Here is an 18,072-nt window from a genome sequence, read left to right on the forward strand (position 1 = left end):
TTTGCGCTAGCTGAAAGAAATCCAAGGAGGATCTTCACTGTGATGGAAAAAAAAAGGCAAAAAAGCAAAAATAATGTCCAACATTTGTTTTGCAAGGAGCCCTTAGGAGAGGCAGCGCGCACCCCAGGCAGCAAGAGTGCCTCCCTCCCCACCACGCTCCTTCCCCGGGAACTCCGCTTGGCATGTCAGCATCCAGCTGCCAGCTTTGAACCGCGTCTGTGAGCATGTGTGCTTTATCTCAATTTATTTTGTGCATCTTTTAGCAAGACGTGTCCTAAGGCATCAGAAAAGCCGAAGAGAGATTATTTTTTTGTGTGTCTGGGAATGCTCGAAATGTTTTCTAAGGAAATAAGGATGCTAAATAAATCAGAGAAAGACAAATGCCCTGTGATTTCACTTATATATGGCATCTAAGAAACAAAAAAACAAACAAACCCCCAAACACGAACAATAACAAAAAAATAGAAACAGACTCATAGATTCAGAGAACAAAGGGGTGGTTACCAGAGGGGCGGAAGGTGGGGGATGGGGATGAAAGGGTACAAACCACCAATTACAAAATGAATAAGTCACAGAGATGAAAAGCACAGCATAAGGGAATGTTGTCAATGATACTTAATAACATAAGAAAAAATTCCATATAAGTGAACAGTGATTGCATCTTTGCTTTAGGCCACTTAGTTTTTGAAAGGTCTCATAGGAATGCTCTACTTTAGGGACCTGTGTGACTCCTGGTTTACTGGGACCCTCCCATGTGCCAGGCACTGACTGGGGACCCCAAATCAACAGAGCTGAGCTTACATGGAGCCCTTCCAGAAAGACAAAAAAAAAAAAAAAGAAGAAGAAAGAAAGAAAGAAAGAAAGAAAGAAAGAAAGAAAAGAAAAGAAAAGAAAAGAAAAGAAAAGAAAAGAAAAGAAAAGAAAAGAAAAGAAAAGAAAAGAAAAGAAAAGAAAAAAAGAAGCAAAGAAGTAATTTCAGATAACGAAGTGCCATGAAGAAACCACTGTACGGTCATGGACTAGACTGTGTTGGGGGATGAGTGGGACCAGAGTGTGTCCAGACAAGGCGTCTCTGAGGAGGTGGCGCCTAAGAAACCGAGGCAGAGAGAGGGAAAGAACAATTGGCTGAAACAAAGAATTACCATCAAGTACCCAAGGAACACCAGACCCAGAGGAATTCAAACCAAAAGGAATTGCAAAAGAGAAGTTCCTCCGGACAGGTGTGGACAGAGAAGCCACCTGGATGCAGAGGGCAGAGAGGATGTGAGCCGGGGGCGGGTAGAGGCAGCCCCTGTGAGTCCCTTGTTCAGGACCCTGAGACCCAGGGCTCTCCAGAGCCACCGTGGCACACCTGACACGTGGACTCCTACGTTCCCACCTTTTTTTTTTTTTTTTAAGATTTTTAAAATTTATTTATTCATGAGAGACACACCGAGAGAGAGAGGGAGACACAGGCAGAGGGAGAAGCAGGTCCCTGCAGGGAGCCCGATGCGGGACTCGATCCTGGGACCCCGGGGTCACGCCCTGGGCCAAAGGCAGGCAGCTGTCAGCCTGAGGGCACATCAGAACCACCGAGGGGGGTCGTCAAGATAGAGACAGCTGGGACCTCACGCACGGCTTCCGCTTCAGTGCCCTGCGGTTTCTGACAAGTTCCTGGGTAACGAGGATGCTCCCTGTTCAGGGAGCCACCGTGGTCCCCGCACCTGTGATGACCTCCCTGCCATTCGGGATCCTGCAGACAACCAGGACTCGGCCCAGCGGGATCCACTTGCTCAATGTGACTTCTGGGGTGTTTCTGGAAACATGCTGCGGCATCACACGCGTGTCCACGCGGCTGCTCTCAATCCTTCGCAGGGTAGTGCGGGTTCGCTGTCCCTCGAGCATTCTGGATCCCCGGGGGCCTCGCGACTGTGTTCCTACCAAAACTGGCCCCACCCACGAACATCACCATCTCCACGGTGACCACCTTGAATTCGAAAATCCAAATTTGGCCCCTGGAATTTCAGACTTCCCTCTACGTGCGTAAGTGAAGCTTGACCCTGCAGCTCCCTGCGAGCCCACGCAGCGGTCTATCATCTCCGGAATGCCTTTGGCCAGTGAATCCTCAAAGTAAGATCACCCTTTATCCTCTCAAACTGCAACTCGGCTCCCGGTGTGTGCGCAGCGAGAGAGCAAGGTGACAGGGCACCGCATCTGGCCAACCGCCCAACCAGCTGGTAACCCTAGGGCCTTTGCACCAGGCAGGGCTGCCATGCATCCGGGCTAGGGCCTCTGGGGAGCCGGGGGCCCCCGGGGACGAGCCCGTGAGGACCCTCCTGTTCCAAGGGCTCCATCCTCAGGGAAGTTCCTCCCAAAACCCTCTACCTTCCGTGAAACCGCCAGCGCAGGCCTGCCGCGAGCACTGGAATCTCTCTCCTCTGCTCAAATCCTGTGAAGCGGACTTTCTCCTCTGTCTCTCCCGTACTCTCGTGTATTCTTTTATTTCATAATTCAAATACTCCTCTGTCTGTGTGTCTCTCATTTCCAAACAGCTCCCTGAGCAATTCTATTTTCCCCTGAGGGAGGATGGGTGCTTATCTTGAACTCACTTGGACTCTCTGATTTCTTTCTTTCTTTTTTTTTTTTTTTTTTTTTTTTTTTTTTTTTTTTTGCAGAATGTGCATGGGAAGGCCTCACAGCAAGTAGGAGGGTAGCTTCTGGGATGTGCCTTTGTGCTAAAGGAAACGGGAAAAGCGAGCAGGTAGGCTGGCACGTTGGGAAGGTGTAGACACGTACTCGCCACCCGGTCGGCTCATAGATCAAGAACTCCTCCGACAGTGGCCCACGCACAGACCTTGGGCAAACCACTCAACTTCTCCGAGCTGGCTGCACTGTTACCGCCTCCAATATGGACCAGATACTCCTCCTTGTGCCTCAGAGCTGTGCTGAGGATCGTGAAAAATGCACATGAACCCCCACAGCGGAAAGGCCAAGTGCGGGAAGTCCCCCATGGGCAGCAGTCCACGGGCTGGACCTAGGCACACAGGCAGATTCTTTGGCTCCTGCGTCACCCCAAACACAACAACTGTCCGCTTGAGCTTGTCTGACACCGGTGAGATTCAATGTTTAGAGTCAACAAAAAATAACACGGGTCAGATGCGATGTTAACATTCAAAACTTCCTTCTAAACCATCATCGACGGATGCCACGCGGTCTTTCGAGCAAATTGGCGTCACTGGCCAAATAAGACGCCCTCGGTATGAAACGCACGCCCGCGGTAACCGTATTCAGAGAGAAAGCAGGCCCGTGGGCGCCTGAGGCCGACCACAGTGGACCCCACGTACTTTGGGGGGCACGAGGGATGCTCTGAAACTGTGCTGTGCTCAGAGCTGCACAACCCCATAAACTCACTGAAAATCATGGCCCTGTACACGTACAGTGGGCGGATTTTATGGTATGTAAATCATCCCTCAATAAAGCCGTTAAAAATAATCTATCTTTCTTGCACCGCACAACACGTTTCAAAATAAACAAGTATTTCTATTTTTATTTTGAAGCTCTTCCATTATCAGCTCATCGCCGTGACTGTCAAGAATCTGTCCGAGACCACGGATGTACTCCTCCACGGGCTACCAGGGCTGCTATCACCGCTCTCGCTCACAATCACATTGTTTTTGGAAAGACATCTTGAGATGCACCATCAGCGTCATTAGCAGAAGGCATTTACAGGCTAAGATTACGCTCTGCATCTGATGGCTCCTCAGCCCGGACAGCAAATATTCAAGTTGGAAATGAATGGTTTTCAAATAGAAATCCATCATCAGTGCCCAACTTCTATGCAGACATTTCAGGAAGCAGAAAAGGCACTTTGCTCTAAATACTTCTGATGGATTGAAGTCAAATCGTGAAAGCCGTGGGTCTTTAGAAACGCGTAGTGCTCGCCGGCAGCACTGCCCCGGTCTGCGTGGTCCCGGGCGTTGAAATGGAACGTTAAGGACAATATTACTGTGATTTCACATAAATGCGTCTGCAAAGAATGACCTCCAAATACGCATCCTGCCTTTAGAGCACAGGCAGCTTTCAGCACAATTATTTGCACTACCATTTCTTAGCATAATTTAAACGCACGGCACTCAGCTCCAACTTGACCAATCCATCCCCGACTTCCCTACGGGCCTGTCGCTGCTCAGTGAGGGAAATAAACGGCACCGTCGTGGAACTTCCAGGCGGCTTCCGTTTGCCCTCCTTGCCCACAGTTAGCCCACACGGACGTCATGCAGGGTCCTTGCCTCAACCTCCCTCTGGGTCGCACTCAGCAGAGCCACGCTGGCCTGCATCGGGCTCTGCTCTAGGACTCGCCATTCCGGAAACTCCTTCCACCTCCTGCTCTTCGGTTTAGCCGGCAGATGCATAGACGCACTTGAGTCATGAAATCTGGGTTAGTGACCTCAACACAAATGACAACGTTTTGGGCTCTCTGTGAAGCCCGTGCTGTGTCTGGGTGCTGTGCCGAGGGCCTCGCAAGCACGATCTCCAGTTACGGCACGTGTTACACTCCCCACTGATAGCAAGGTCATAGGCCTGGTGAGTGGTCAGGCAGCAGGTGCATCAGGGCTAAGGCCCTACCCATCATCCATGCTGTATTCTGATCTGACCTGCTGGCACCGTCCGAACCACGAGACTTCGGATGCTCAAGGCAATCCCACGAGTGCTCGGATACCGCCTAGGGTGTGGGAAGAAGGGTGAATCGAGTCCGATGGCCTACTGCACTTACGGGGCCGTCGGATAAGAGCCGTTGGATCTGGGTTGTCTCAGTCACCTCCTTGGTCCCTAATTATCTCCTCTGTACAGTGAAGACGATCTGTCCTCCTTTATTCACGCAGCTATGGAGAGGCAGCAACGGGAGCACGTGTGCATTCATCTTTCCAGCCTAAGTCATGATCACGCCTCACCGTTACCAGGTACAAGCCACACGGCTGCACGGGCACCCGGGCCTCCCAGGAACGTATCCTCAGACAGGATTTATTGAGAACGTATTATAGAATTTATTCCCAGAAGCATATGATCAGATGAGATGAGTAAAGTGTTTTTCCAGGATTGGGTGTTCTCGGGTTCCACCGAGGAGCCGAGAGACAGTACGACAAACAAAATCAGCCTTAAACTTTCCGCTTCATTTTGGCTAATGTTGAAGTACAAATCTAATGAAATCGTATCATAACATGAGTTTGATGGGCTCTCCCATCTCGAAATATGTGAATTTCTGGATAGTCAAAATTAGCAAGCTATTATCATAAGCGTGACAGGATTTTGTTAGAGTCCTGGCTCTGTGTGCGAAAAGGAATTAAGAATTTTGAAGAGACTCTCCTATGACTATTTCCATTAATTCTAGGCTTGATTTCTCAGCAACCAACCCATTTACTTTTCAAGGTTAACCAATTTTTGACGTCTTATGCTGCAGAACTTAAGATGAGACATTTATTTCAGTTGGAAGACAAGTATGCTTCCTTGCAAAGATAATTAAGAATCACAGATTATTCAAACCAAAAGGGACTTATCAAGACTATATAATCTCAGGGGAGCCTGGGTGGCTCAGCCCATTAAGCATCCGGCTCTTGCTATCAGCTCAGGTCTTGATCTGAGGCTGTGAGCTCAAGCCCCACATTGGGCTTCATGTTGGGCGTGGGAGGCATGGAGTCTATTTAGAAAAAAAAAAAAAAAAAAGACTAGATAATTCCAGTTTTTTCAGGTGAAAAGCTAAAATGTTTTCAGAGGCCAGGCAGGTAAGACAAATAAGGGGGTGTGAGGCAGATAGAGACAATACAGAGTGTCAGGAGCTGAGACGGATTTGTGGAACCCGAGGGGGCTGCTTGGCACAAAGTCTTCCAGGGGCACCCAGGGGGGCTCAGTGGGTTAAGCGTCTGCCCCTCGGCTCAGGTCATGACCTCAGGGTCCTGGGATCGAGTCCCACATCGGGCTCCCCACAGGGAGCCTGCATCTCCCTCTGCCTGTGTCTCTGCCCCTCTCTATGTCTCTCAGGAATAAATAAAATCTTTTAAAAAAACACACACACACAAAAACCACTAAGCAGTGGGGACGATTGGCTAAACCACCGTGTCCATAGAGCATGCGCATGGTCTCGGGATCTCGCAGGTCTGCATCTGAGTACTTTGGCCCAGCATTTTATTTGGGGACAAGTGGTTGAACCTCTCTTTGCCTCATTTTCTCCATCTGAAAACAAAATGAGATGCTATAACCGGGCCTGCTTTACGAGATTCCTGTGAGAAAGGCAATCAGAGAGCAGATGCAGCACACGCTAAGACGAATAATAATTACTACCTTCACTTTATAAAAGATTTCTGCAAAGATGAAATAGTTCTCTACGTCCAAGAGGAAGTCAGGGAAAAAAAGTGACCCTGCTGGAGTAACAGAAGTTTTCCCCTTTACGATGATAAAGCAATACACTGAACCCCAAGCAGCAGTTGAAAATAGAGAAATGGGCGTCAAGAAGGGGGGAGGTGGGGGGCAGACCTGCCACAGGTGATCTGAAAACCCACCAGCAAAGGTTCACCTAGATATTATGTAATAACCTCTGAGTCCATCTGCCAACACAAAAAAATGCATCCTCGGGTTACTTTCCATTTATCACCCTGACAGTAACACTTAGGAATCCAGGAGGCAGGGCTCTGCTCTGCACTGACCCATGACGTGCAGGGTGCAGACCCCAGTGGTGGCACCAAAAGATAAGATGGGTCACATAGGAGGAAGGGTCACCTGAGAAAGGCGGCCCGCTCCGTGCTGAACAATGTTCTATTTTATACTTTGTGATTAAAGTCTACTAGCGATGCTCCATGCACCTTGAGGTCGTATCGTCACCAAAGCATTTCAATACCAGTTCTCTTTTAATCGCTTTATTTCTGAGGGAGCACAAGGGTACCTCCAGATTGCTTAAAATAATCACGATTATATTCTAGATGGAATAGTAGTTTGGACGGAAATAAGGTGCTCTTCAAATCTCAGAACTTTCTGAAACAACTCCCTATAATTCTTCATAAACGTGTAAACAAATTCTCACACACACATATATGATGCTTCCAAGGGCCTGAATTTTCCATTTCTGGAAGGTTTTCCTGTAGTTATTACTTCAGAAGGCACAGAGCACACCCTTTTAGCAGTTGCCTATCACAGAAACCTACAACAGGGTTTTCCAGGTGAGGCATTTCCCACCAAAACTCAAAAAGAGGAGGAGGAGAACATCTTAATGTCTCCAACAATGCAGTGAAAAAGCCAAGGCTGGGGGACACCCAGGTGGCTCAGCAGCTGAGCGTCTGCCTTCGGCTCAGGTCGTGATCCCGGGGGTCCCAAGATCGAGTCCCGCATCGGGCTCCCCACAGGAGCCTGCTTCTCCCTCTGCCTGTGTCTCTGCATCTCTGTCTTTATCTCTCACAAATGGAAGGAAGGAAGGAAGGAAGGAAGGAAGGAAGGAAGGAAGGAAGGAAGGGGCCAAGACTGGAGGACTTCGTCAAGTATGGAGTTACCAAACGATGCTCTGTTCACAGTGGGCTTGTTATTTTAGTCACCAATCCTTTTTACGAGGATGGTTTCAAAGGAATGTCCATTTAGTTGTATGCCATCCGGCGCTCCCTGAGCTCCCTTGTCTCTTCTTTTCCCCACAAGAGAATGTAGCTCTCCTGACTGAGGAATGCTAAAACATCTGGAAGGCAGCATCAGACAGATAATTTTTCATGGCCTCTCTCCCTTTTATGAAGAACAACAGAAAGTCTCAAGTGAAATTCTGAAGAAGAAAAGTGACTATTTCCTGATCCAGGCTCCCACTATCTTAAAAAAAAAAAAAAAAAAAAAGGCTCAGCTTCCTTTTCCTAAAAGGAAGCTGCAATATCCTAAAGCTTTTCAGATCTGTAACGAGAAGCACTGTCCATACAAACGTCAGACTCATGTATTACATTTTAATAAAGTTGAGTATTAGGTAAATCGCTGGAAACTTGGAGCAATTCTTTCATTCCTCACTACACCAGACACTTTGGAGGGAATAAAGGGGGGGATTTTTCCCCTTACAAGTCAGAACTGAAAAAGTTCTCTTAAATACAATGCATCTAACTCCCAATAAAGAGGGATGCGCCGAAGGGATCTTTCATCTGAGCTTCTGCAGGCCTGTTCTTCGAAGCCCTCTATGCTCAGCTCCTCGATAAAGGGGCAAGCAACCAGCTGCGAGGAAGACCACGGTGCCCAGGGAGCTCCAGGCTTGCCAGAGCCGGGGCTGGACGCCGTGGGGGTCACCGCACTGGCTCCCTCCTCGCCCCTCCTCCCCTCCCACTGACATAATGAGTTGCCACCGCGGGCCGCGCAAAATGGTACCTGTCACATTCAGATGTTTAATATTCCTCTGTAAAGGATGTGGTGACAGCCTGTCAGACCTGCACAAGTCTAGCAGAGGGCCGTCATTGCCGGCTCGCCGTAATAGCAAATGTGCTCCTCCGTCACCAGTGATTTAGGCCAAGTGTGTCTCATGAAGATGGAAGGGTGGAGTCGTGCCAGCGTGTACAGCGTGACTCCCAGCCACCTGTAGGCACACAACGATGGCCAAGCCACCCTCCCGAGGGTCAGTGGCAACAACCCCAGGGGGGACAAAATTCAGAATCCCATTTTTCTTCCTTGTCTCGACAACCTTTTTCCCTTTCCTCTCCGTCCAGACTTAGAAGCATAGTCAAAGCCATAATTTATTGATAGAGTCAGACCATTAAGATGATATACAGTATCATCTGTACAGTACACAGGTGATATTCAGAAAAGAGATGGATCCCCCCCTCCACGTGATCCATTATTCCTTGGCCCCGATCTGGTGCAAGCTTGAGATCACCATAATGCTGTGGTTTCAGAAAATAGCAAAATTATTTTGCTTAACTCAGGTGTATCTGTCATCGCTGACACTGAATATAATTAACCAAATTAAACTGGACTGGCCAGTTTAATTAGTCCACGTTCAAAGAAAGGCAGGGCTATTCCTAAAGAGCCGGTATTCTCTAGAAGGTGGCACATAAAAGTGAACAGCAGAAGGCCAATGGCATTAGGAGACCAACTCTGGGCACATATCAATAATTTAAGCTATTTACTTGTGCTTTTGCAGGGTCTGCGTCACCACCCCCTGCGCAGAAGCGAATGAAACCATATTGGTCTTAAAGCAATTTTGGTGAAGTTTAATTAGCATTGATGACCTTTAGAGAGGCAAAGGTTGTTTATTATTAACTTAATTTTTGACGCTGGTGCAATTCATAGATATTGACCCTGAATGGTCACTTTTATTTTCCGTCCTAAAGCCCCATCTTTCTTCTATTCTCGGAGTACAGGAACTCTAACACAGGCATCTTCCCTGTGGCCCACCAGGAACTCTTGTGCCCACCCTTCTGCTTCAATCTCTGCCAAGCCCAGTAAGGGAACACGTGCCTTTTTTCCCCTATTTTCCTTTTTTTTTTTTCCTATTTCCTTTTTTTTCCCTTTATCATTGCTCATTCCCTCTTATACCTTCCCATTTATGCCCAACAACCAAACGCACGAAGCTGGATTCATAATGAAAGTGCTGACTTTCCTTATGATTAACTTCCCGGCATAATTAACGCCCCCATTCCTCTGGGCAGCCCTATTCCATCCATTCTGTGTTTGCATCCCATCCGTCAGCGGAACACATTGTCATATTTTAGAAGGGGGCGCGGGGGGTGGTGGTGGACAAGAAACCTTCTTGCTAACTCCCATTCTAAGATTATTTTCACCAAAAAAGTGTTCACAATTATATTAGCTATTTTCGTCACTTACGCTAAGTGCTCTATTGGCTGATCCTCCCCTGGGAAGATGACTCGATGGCACATGTAAACAGGCACCTGTCAGACACAATCAGGAACATCTTGAGGGATTTCAACAACAATGTAAGGAAGGCAAAGAAGGCCACAGAGCTGGCAACAGGGCACAGTGGGGCCGTGACCAGGGTCGCACAGGGACTCCCATCGCCCCCAGGAGCACTCCCTGAGGGACACAGCATGAGTGTCAGATCTCTTGACCATCAGCAGTGCCCACCAGCTCTGTTCCCTCAAACCGAACCATCTGGAAAGGGGACTGAGAGCTCACTCTGCTTTCTCTGAAGCCTCTTTGGAAAGTACTCCTCAGCCTGAGCACAGGCTGTTTGCCTTAAAAGGATAAAATATCTGTAGGAAAAAAAAAAAAAAACTGTAGCTGGCTGCAGAGACATCACATACCAGAAGGAGAGGCGCTACAAGCCCAGGGCTGCTCCGCCAAGGGGGCTCATCATGGTCTCACCTCCTTCGACTCAGCACTTCAGAGACGTACTGGGGACCCAAGGAAGCAGTCTGACTGGTAACGAGGCAGCCACCCCCCCCCCACCCCGCCGTGAGTGGAAAACACACTTGGAAGGATGGTGACCCTAACGTGTGTGTCCTGTTCGCACGGCGGCCAGGACTCGTGGTCGGCAGGCAAGAGGACTCACACTCACCTTTCCAACGGAGCAGCTGCCACTTTTGTGTGCCCGGGTCCTAATAGGTGACCCCAGGGAGCACCCTCGGTCCGACAGGTGCAGATGCTACGGGCCCGGGAGGGCAGCTGCCTGGCTTCGCGGGCCAGAAGGCATCCGGGTTGGTCAAAATGGGACCAAGGAGAGTGCTTTGCCCAGGAATAGGGACTTCAAGTAACCCGTAATAAGTGAGCTTGAGTGGACGGTGGGTTAGTCCAGGTTCTCAACCCCAGCTGCGTCTCAGAATCATCTCAGGAGCTAAAGTGATAAATCTATTCCCCACGCCCACCCCAGAGCAATGACACCCGAACCTCTGCAGGTGGCCCCCCCAGGAAAGATCGTTTTTAAAGCTTCCCAGGTGACTCTAACACGCAGCCAAGGGTGAGGACCAACCGGTTGAGCAAGTACTGACCACCTGCGTGGGCGGATAAACCACACGGCACTAAATAGCGCACCCCTATAATCTGGCCAAAAAAGAAAAAAAAATGCAATTCTCCTGCTTTTGTAAGCCCCTCGTACTTAAAGGTTCCCACCAAGAGAAACAGGTCCAGTCTTTAAGTGGGCAGCTTCTCCTGGTCCTGCACGCTGGAGCTCCCTGGGGAAGTCTCCGGGAGGGGGCTCACGCCCCCGGGCACTGCTACCTTAATTGGCCTGCGGTAAGACCTAGGGCGCTGGAGCTTTTCCGAGGTCCCCCGATGATTCCAACGTGCACCTTGGGAACCACTGTCCTCTTATTTTTCCCCTTCTGCCCCAAGCACTTGTGCCTCCTGTTTGGTTACCGGCGGCCAGAGGCTCCCCGAGAAGAGCCTGGATGCCATTCGGGGGGTTTGGGCACAACTGCCCTCGCGGCCCTTTGGGAAATCAGCTCCAGACCTGGATCCCGGCCCAGCCTTTGATAAAGCGGGTGACCTGGGACAAGTCACATCTTAGCTTCGTCTGAGCTCCAGCGTCCCGTTCCTCAGGGCTCTGGAAGGGGGCTGATTCGGAGGCTCCCCCCGAGGGCCGATGGAGCCACGACGGGGGAGACGAGCCACGGAAAGCCCAGGGCGCAGTCCGCGCTGCATAAGCAGCAGCCGTCGTGACAGACGGGCGGCGCCCTCCTGACCTGTCTTGGGGTTTTTTTCCAGAAGCCGTGATGCACTCGGGGCCCTCCTCATCCTCTTGCACACAGGCCCGAGGCCGCCTCCTTGCTGTCACATCGACGGACGTTTCAAAGGGACCACGCGAGGCGTTCAAAACCGGCGCCAGTCTACAGGGAACATCCTGGTGGTTTTCCGCCAAAATCCCGGGGTGGCTCAGGCTCCCAGGGCAGGCCCACCTCGGGGGACCTCGGGCCCGGCACCTGCCCCCGTGCTGTCCTTCCTGCACGCAGAGCTGTCCCACTTGCCCAGTCTGCCCCAGTCACTGCCTCTGGCCATGCCCGAAACGCCTGTCACGCCCTCCCGCGTCCCCGCAACCGTGGGACGGCTCAAACGATGCTCATCCTGGGTCGCCCTGGAGGGTCCTCCAGGACACCCCTCTGTGCGCCCCACCCCCCACACACCTCTCTTCTTCCCACTGGACTCTGCTGCCTCGCTCCTATCAATAACCAGGATGCTAAGCTGCATTCAGACCCCAGACCCTCTCGGGGGCAGGCGGTCAGGGCTCCCCCTTGGGAGGCCTGTGTCGCACGTGGCCAGGTTCAGGGCCCTTGCTTCTCCTGACCTGCAGGCTCACGCACCCAGACCGCACCCAGGGAGTTCACACAGGCGGGTCCCAGCTACCTCCCCGGACTGTGACGGTGCCTCGGAGCTCGGGCCGAGCAGCCTCAGGGGCCAGTGTGAGGAGGCGCAGAGGGCTGGCAGGGAAGGGGTGGCAGGCGGCACCAGCTCCAGCGGGCACATTAGGATTCGAAATGCCACCGATGTGATTGCATAATAAGCTGGTGAGCATGCTGGCGAGCGCTGCTCTCCCCACGTGCTCCTTTATCACACCGCCTTGCACTCTCGGAGCCGGGAAGGTTCGAGACGGAGGCTGTGAGCGCCAGCAGCGGGCCGGGCGCCCCGGCTGGGCAGCGGCCCCTATGGCAGGGATGGCAGAAAGAGCAGCAGCCTGGTGTGCACATCCGGTTGCTAGGAAACCACGGAGACCCTCCACGGCTAAGCAGACAGCGACAGCGAGAAGCCGCGTCCCGGCCTCCTAGCCTGCAGGCTGCGAGCGCAGCGGCGGGGTGCGCCCCGCTCCGGCTCCCGGGGAACAGGAAGCAGCAGGTGCCTGCAAGCTGGCCCTTCGGACTCGCAGCCGGCCTGGAGCCCGAGCCGCTCTCCCCGGGGCTTGTCAGGGTTTCCATCATAAGCCCCGTGGGACGGGCACACAACTCGACTGCGTTGCAAAACCCCGACCGGGTGCTGGCAGCCTGGCCTTGGGCATTTCGCAAGCGCTTCCAGGATTTCAGGGCGCAGACCGTCGTGTCCAATTAATGCCCCGACTTCAGTGGGAAAGGCGGTGAGAAGAGCGCTAAGCTGGACTTGAACCCGCCCACGAGATCGAGAGACCCCCAGTGTTCCCTCCTCGGCTCCGCCCCGCTCGCCCAGGTACCCAAGGGACCCGCAGCGCTGGCCTGGGGCATGCAACGCAGCCGTCCGCCAGGAGAATCCGGGGTGGGGGGCGTCCAGTCCTTTCCTTTCCCAGGGGGACCCCACGTCGTGGCAAGTTGTGGGCATCCGCGGCTCGGTGAAACGGAAGGCCATCACCCGGCGGGGACACGGAGGACAGGGCCAGGGGGCAGGAGGCGCAGCGCTGGGGGCCATCCCGGGACCCGGAGCCTCCCCGACAGGGACCGCTCGGCACTAGGCGGCAGGGACAGGGCCTGGAGCATCGGGAAAACACGCCGAGGCGCCCTGTCGCCGACTCCGGAAGACAGAACCCGAGGCTCGCAACCTCTGGGGCCTAAACTGGCCCTTCCCCAAGCCCAGCAGGGCATTCCGGGCCCCGTTGCTGTCGCCGACCTGAGCGCCCCCAGGCCTCGAGGCCCTGGTCCCTTCCCACCGCGCCCGCCGGCCCCCTGCCACCTGCCCAGCTCACGAGGCCCTTCCGATGCCCGCTCCGAACACCTCACCTCCACCAGACACCCCAATACCAGGAAGCCAAAGGGGCCCGATTCCACTTCGCCAACTGCCTTAGGCGTGTCCTCCACAGTCTAACTCCCTCTGCACTTTCTAGAATACTTACTGGTGTGGCGTGCGCTCCTTGAGCCGGGCCCCCATCTCTCTCACCTCTAAGGCCTCGGGACAGCTGCACATGGCACACATCCCGGCCAAGAACCATAGGGCACATGTGGAATTTAGCTGCTCCCTCCGAATAAATCTACGTTTTATAATATTCTCCATCCATGATACTGCCAACATTCTAGAATCCTCTCAGCTTTCCCACAAAGTTTAACAGACAGCCTGTAGGAAGCGACTGTCTGTCTAGAGACGGACTGGTGTCCAGGCTTAAAAGATCATAGAAGAGCCCGTTAAAATGAATGCCTCCCCCAAAATAAGGAAATCCATTTCTTTTCGTCCTCAGCGCTTCCAAAGTATTTCACAACCACAGAGTGAAACGTTACAAAACATGTCATCATTCCCTGAAATTCAGCTACCTCTGGGGTGAAAAGCACCAGCTGCACAAAAATTCAGAGACTCGAACAACTTTTTATAGGAACTTCAGGCCACACAGCCCAAGGGAAATGGCCTGCAACACTGGGACAGCAAAATGGAAAGGATCTGAGAATATTCACAACAGGTAAAGGGTTCAGATCCAAATGCCAGAGACTGGACGTTCTGACCTGTTAACAGAATTTTCAGGAAGGAAGAAGTATCACGAAATAAAATGACTCTGAAGTCCGTAAGAACCATCCCATATACATAACCGACAGACTATCTGATCTCCTAAAATGGATATATTTTTTTCATTTCTAAGGGGTTATGTGCTCAATTCATTTCAAAATATACAGGCTAATAGTTTTCCATCCTAGAGCAGTTATTTGGTAGTAACGGAATACAGCATCGACTCCCACATCAGTTCTTTGCTTCACATTCCTAACAGATAGAGGGCTTAAGGGCCATTTCTATACAGACGTGAAAGAGACAAACAAGAACAGGCCCCCCCTTTGGCCCCCAACACACTCGCGTGCGCGCGCACACACACACACACACACACACACACACACACACACACACACACAGACTCTCAGCAGGAGCTCCCTGGCTCTGACACAGCATTCCCTCCAATTCCCAGCTTACAGGGAAAATGCCAAACCAACAATGTTAAAATGATTTAGGTTAATAATTTACAATCTCACACTAGTTTTTAAATGATCGGAAATCACAACACACACACAAAAAGAAGTTTTTCCGAATTATCATCCTCCGAGGGCAACGTCAGTAAGCAAAACGTAAACACATTTGCACGCGTCAGACAACTGAACAGAACATTAGCTGGGCAGTTACCTACAACCAGTGGAAAGAGAAGAGAAAATTCACAGGAACGTGAACTTGGATTCCATTTTTAGGCTATTTAGATGGTTTCCTTTCAGCTCGAACTCGCAATGATCTGTGTGTGAGCCTGAGAAGGAGGGCTATATATAAGTTGCACTAAAAGTGAAATATAAAGACATAAACACTTGTTGCCAGTCAGTCTGTATAATCAGCTTATTCATAGTGAAATAAATGGAAATCTGGAGCAAGTCGTGTTCGGTTTGGCCGGTTTTCCTAATTCTTTGCGGAGCTATCTTGCACCATCATCAAATGGCATAAGGTATAAGCATTTTGCATACAATGTAACTTCTCTCTCAAGAAAGGTACACTCTACCACTTAAGCCAGTTTTATTCTAGTTTTCTTTATGTAAGTGTGAAAAAAGAACAGATGTTTTTCCAAAATTATTTAAGCTTGGAAGACAGTCTATCCTTTTCTTCACTATAATCCTTCAGAATCACCAAAACCACCATGGTGATACCTCAAACAGCTGATTTCTTTAAAGCACAAGCTATTGAATAAATATCAGAAGGCACAGCATTGTTCCATGATAAAATGTTTATTGTAACAGAATGGTGTGGATTATTTGCCACGCTAATTTCATTTCCCACCATTTTCCACCGTGGGCTTGCAGGAAAAAAAAAACAAAAAAACAAAACAACAACAAAAAAAACCTAGCAGTCCTACGTGTGAAGCACCGAGAGACGTCTACAACTTCACCACGTTTCTCGAGCTCATTCCCCACTGCCTAGAATCCTTCAGATCTCCTCTGATGCAACGTGTAACTGGAGTTATCGGCTGGCTTGATCATGCTTCATTATAAAACCTACTACAACGGTCTTTTTGTAAAAGTGCAGTTTTCTCCGGGTTACCCCAAAGTCCTGCAGGTACCAAAAATGAGATCCTAGGCAATGCTTAAAAAGGCAGAGAAGCTGGAGTTATTTTTTTCATTATGCAAAACTTGGCCCAGGAGAGACGGCCATGTACCTCGTTAGCTAAAACAGGCAAGCGTGTCGGGACTGCAAATTAATTTACTGGAGAAAGTTGGGAGGAGATGCGAATCCTTCAGGTTTCTGAGGCAGATCCGCGTCTACCCGGCAGGGCCACTTGCTGAGGTCAGAGTCCCCGAAACGTTCATCCTCCCTGTTTCTGCCCTGCACTCTGGGGAGGACACCAACTCCTTCTTAACCTAAACCTGCGTGAGGAACAGCAAAAGCTCTACGGGAACCTACGGAGGGAAGCCTAACTCTTTAAGTTCTCAAAAGTCTAATTCGCACGTGCTCGCTAGCCGCCCCCCAAATCCGGCAGCCAGAAATGGAGGTGATCACGTACTGATCCTTTCTCCTTACATTAATTTCTTGTGTTTACGAAGGGTTCCAAGGGAGCTGGCGTTATTATGTAACACGTGTCATCCAGCCAGGGTGATGCTATTAGGAAGGGAGTAGCAAAATCTTTCATTTTATCATTTGTCTCCTTATCTATTTGTTAGAAATACCCTTCCTTAGGGCGCTGTCCCTCCCCCTGTATCAATCCTATGTTTCTGCCACTTTACTCTCCATAAGGTCTCTGCATCGAGAGGCGTCTAACTAACAAGTTGGGGTTGCATTTTCCTACCCGAGTCCCGAAGCCCCCCGGCGTGGAGCACAGTTCCCTAAACGCAGGGACAGGGACGACAGCAGAGTGGTTGCATCAGAAGCCCGGAGTGAGGCAGACGATGTGTTCACGCTGTCCCTAAAGGTAAGTGTACTTCTCCTGCCCACCCGGAAACCCGCAACCCTCCGGGTAGCAGCCCCAAGCACCTGACACTCAGGGGCAACATCATGCAAATGCCTTAAGGAAAACAAGCCCCATTCTCCCTCGGATGGTATGAAAACAGTATTTAGAAAAAAAAAAAAAAGAAAGAAAAGAAAAAGAATCAACAGACTGGGCTTCCATTTGCGGGCTGTAAATGCCATCCAATTCAGAAATAAAATAAAATGAAATAAAATAAAATAAAATAATAAAAAATCACCCCCTCGACATGCGTATTTGCTTATTTCTGACACTTGGAGGATGCCAGCACCCCGGGGTTTGGAGGGTGGTGGGGGGGGGGGGGTCCGGGCGTGAAAAGGGAGAAATCCGGGAGAGCCACACGGAGAGGCACGGAAAGTAGGGGTGGCATCAGACGCATTGCATTTCCAGTCTGATGAGCCTGCATTTGGGATTTTCCGGCCGGGCAGGCTCGCCAGGGCACGGGGGAGCCGGGCTTTTTAGTCCCCGTTTCACACTCGCTGGCTCGCACGCTCACACTCACGCTCACACTCAGCGGCGCGCGCGCGCGGCCGGACACACACCTGGGGCGCGTGCGGGCCGGGTTCGGCCGCGCGGGCGCCTACGACCGACCGTGCAGGGCTGTGAAAAGAGAAGAGGAAAAAACGAAAGCAGCCCGCGGCCCGGCATCCGACAAAGACCGCGAGGCAGCGCAGGGGCGGCGAGCGCGGCTGCGGGAGGCGCGGCGCGCGGGGGGCGCCCCCAGGGCGCAGCAGCTCGCGCGGCGCCGGGCCCCGCGCCCCGGCCCCGCGCGCCCCCGCCCCCGCCCCCGCCCCCCGCTTACTGTGGGCTCTTGGGGTAGAAGGGCAGGGTCACGTGGCTGAGGTCCTGCAGGTCGAAGGCGGTGGGCTCGGCGGAGATCGCCTGGCGCTTGGTGCGCGGCTCTCCGTGCAGGGCGCCGGCGCTCTGCTTCTGCGCCTGCTGGGTGGCCGGCCGGATCACCGAGCGGTACTTGTCCAGCTCGTTCTGCAGCTTCTGGATCAGTTCGTCCTTCTGGTCCAACTCCAGCTCCAGCTCGTCGATGAGGGCATCGCGCTGCCTCAGCTCCTCGATCTTCTCCTGGAGCGCGTACTGCAGATCCCGCAGGGTGCCCATGCTCCGCCGCCGCCGCCGCCGCCGCCGCCGCGCGCCGGGGCCGCCTCCCCTCTCCGGGCAACTTTCCCCAAAGTCGCCGCCGCCTCCCGCCTCCCGCCTCCCGCCTCCCGCCTCCCGCCTCCCGAGTGCCGACGCTTCCCACTCGAGCCCGGAGCCAG

The 18,072-nt window shown here is 51.8% G+C and overlaps 1 protein-coding gene across 3 annotated transcripts in view; it reads right to left on the reverse strand.

Annotated features, from left to right (window-relative positions):
• The window catches only part of PRKG1 (protein kinase cGMP-dependent 1), a 1,199,428-nt gene that overhangs the window by 1,097,631 nt on the left and 83,725 nt on the right, over positions 1-18,072 (reverse strand). The window contains exon 1 of one of the 3 annotated variants that reach the window (XM_038576026.1): positions 17,604-17,970. The exons of 1 other annotated variant lie outside the window; for it this stretch is intronic. In XM_038576026.1, the coding sequence (XP_038431954.1) occupies positions 17,604-17,914 (311 nt within the window). In that variant the 5' untranslated portion in view covers positions 17,915-17,970. Of the gene's footprint in view, positions 1-9,804; positions 10,095-17,603; positions 17,971-18,072 lie in introns of those variants that run through there. One more of the 3 variants, XM_038576028.1, reaches the window with a different exon arrangement.

This window comes from Canis lupus, chromosome 26 (assembly GCF_011100685.1).
Source record: "Canis lupus familiaris isolate Mischka breed German Shepherd chromosome 26, alternate assembly UU_Cfam_GSD_1.0, whole genome shotgun sequence".
Taxonomy (NCBI): Eukaryota; Metazoa; Chordata; class Mammalia; order Carnivora; family Canidae; genus Canis; species Canis lupus.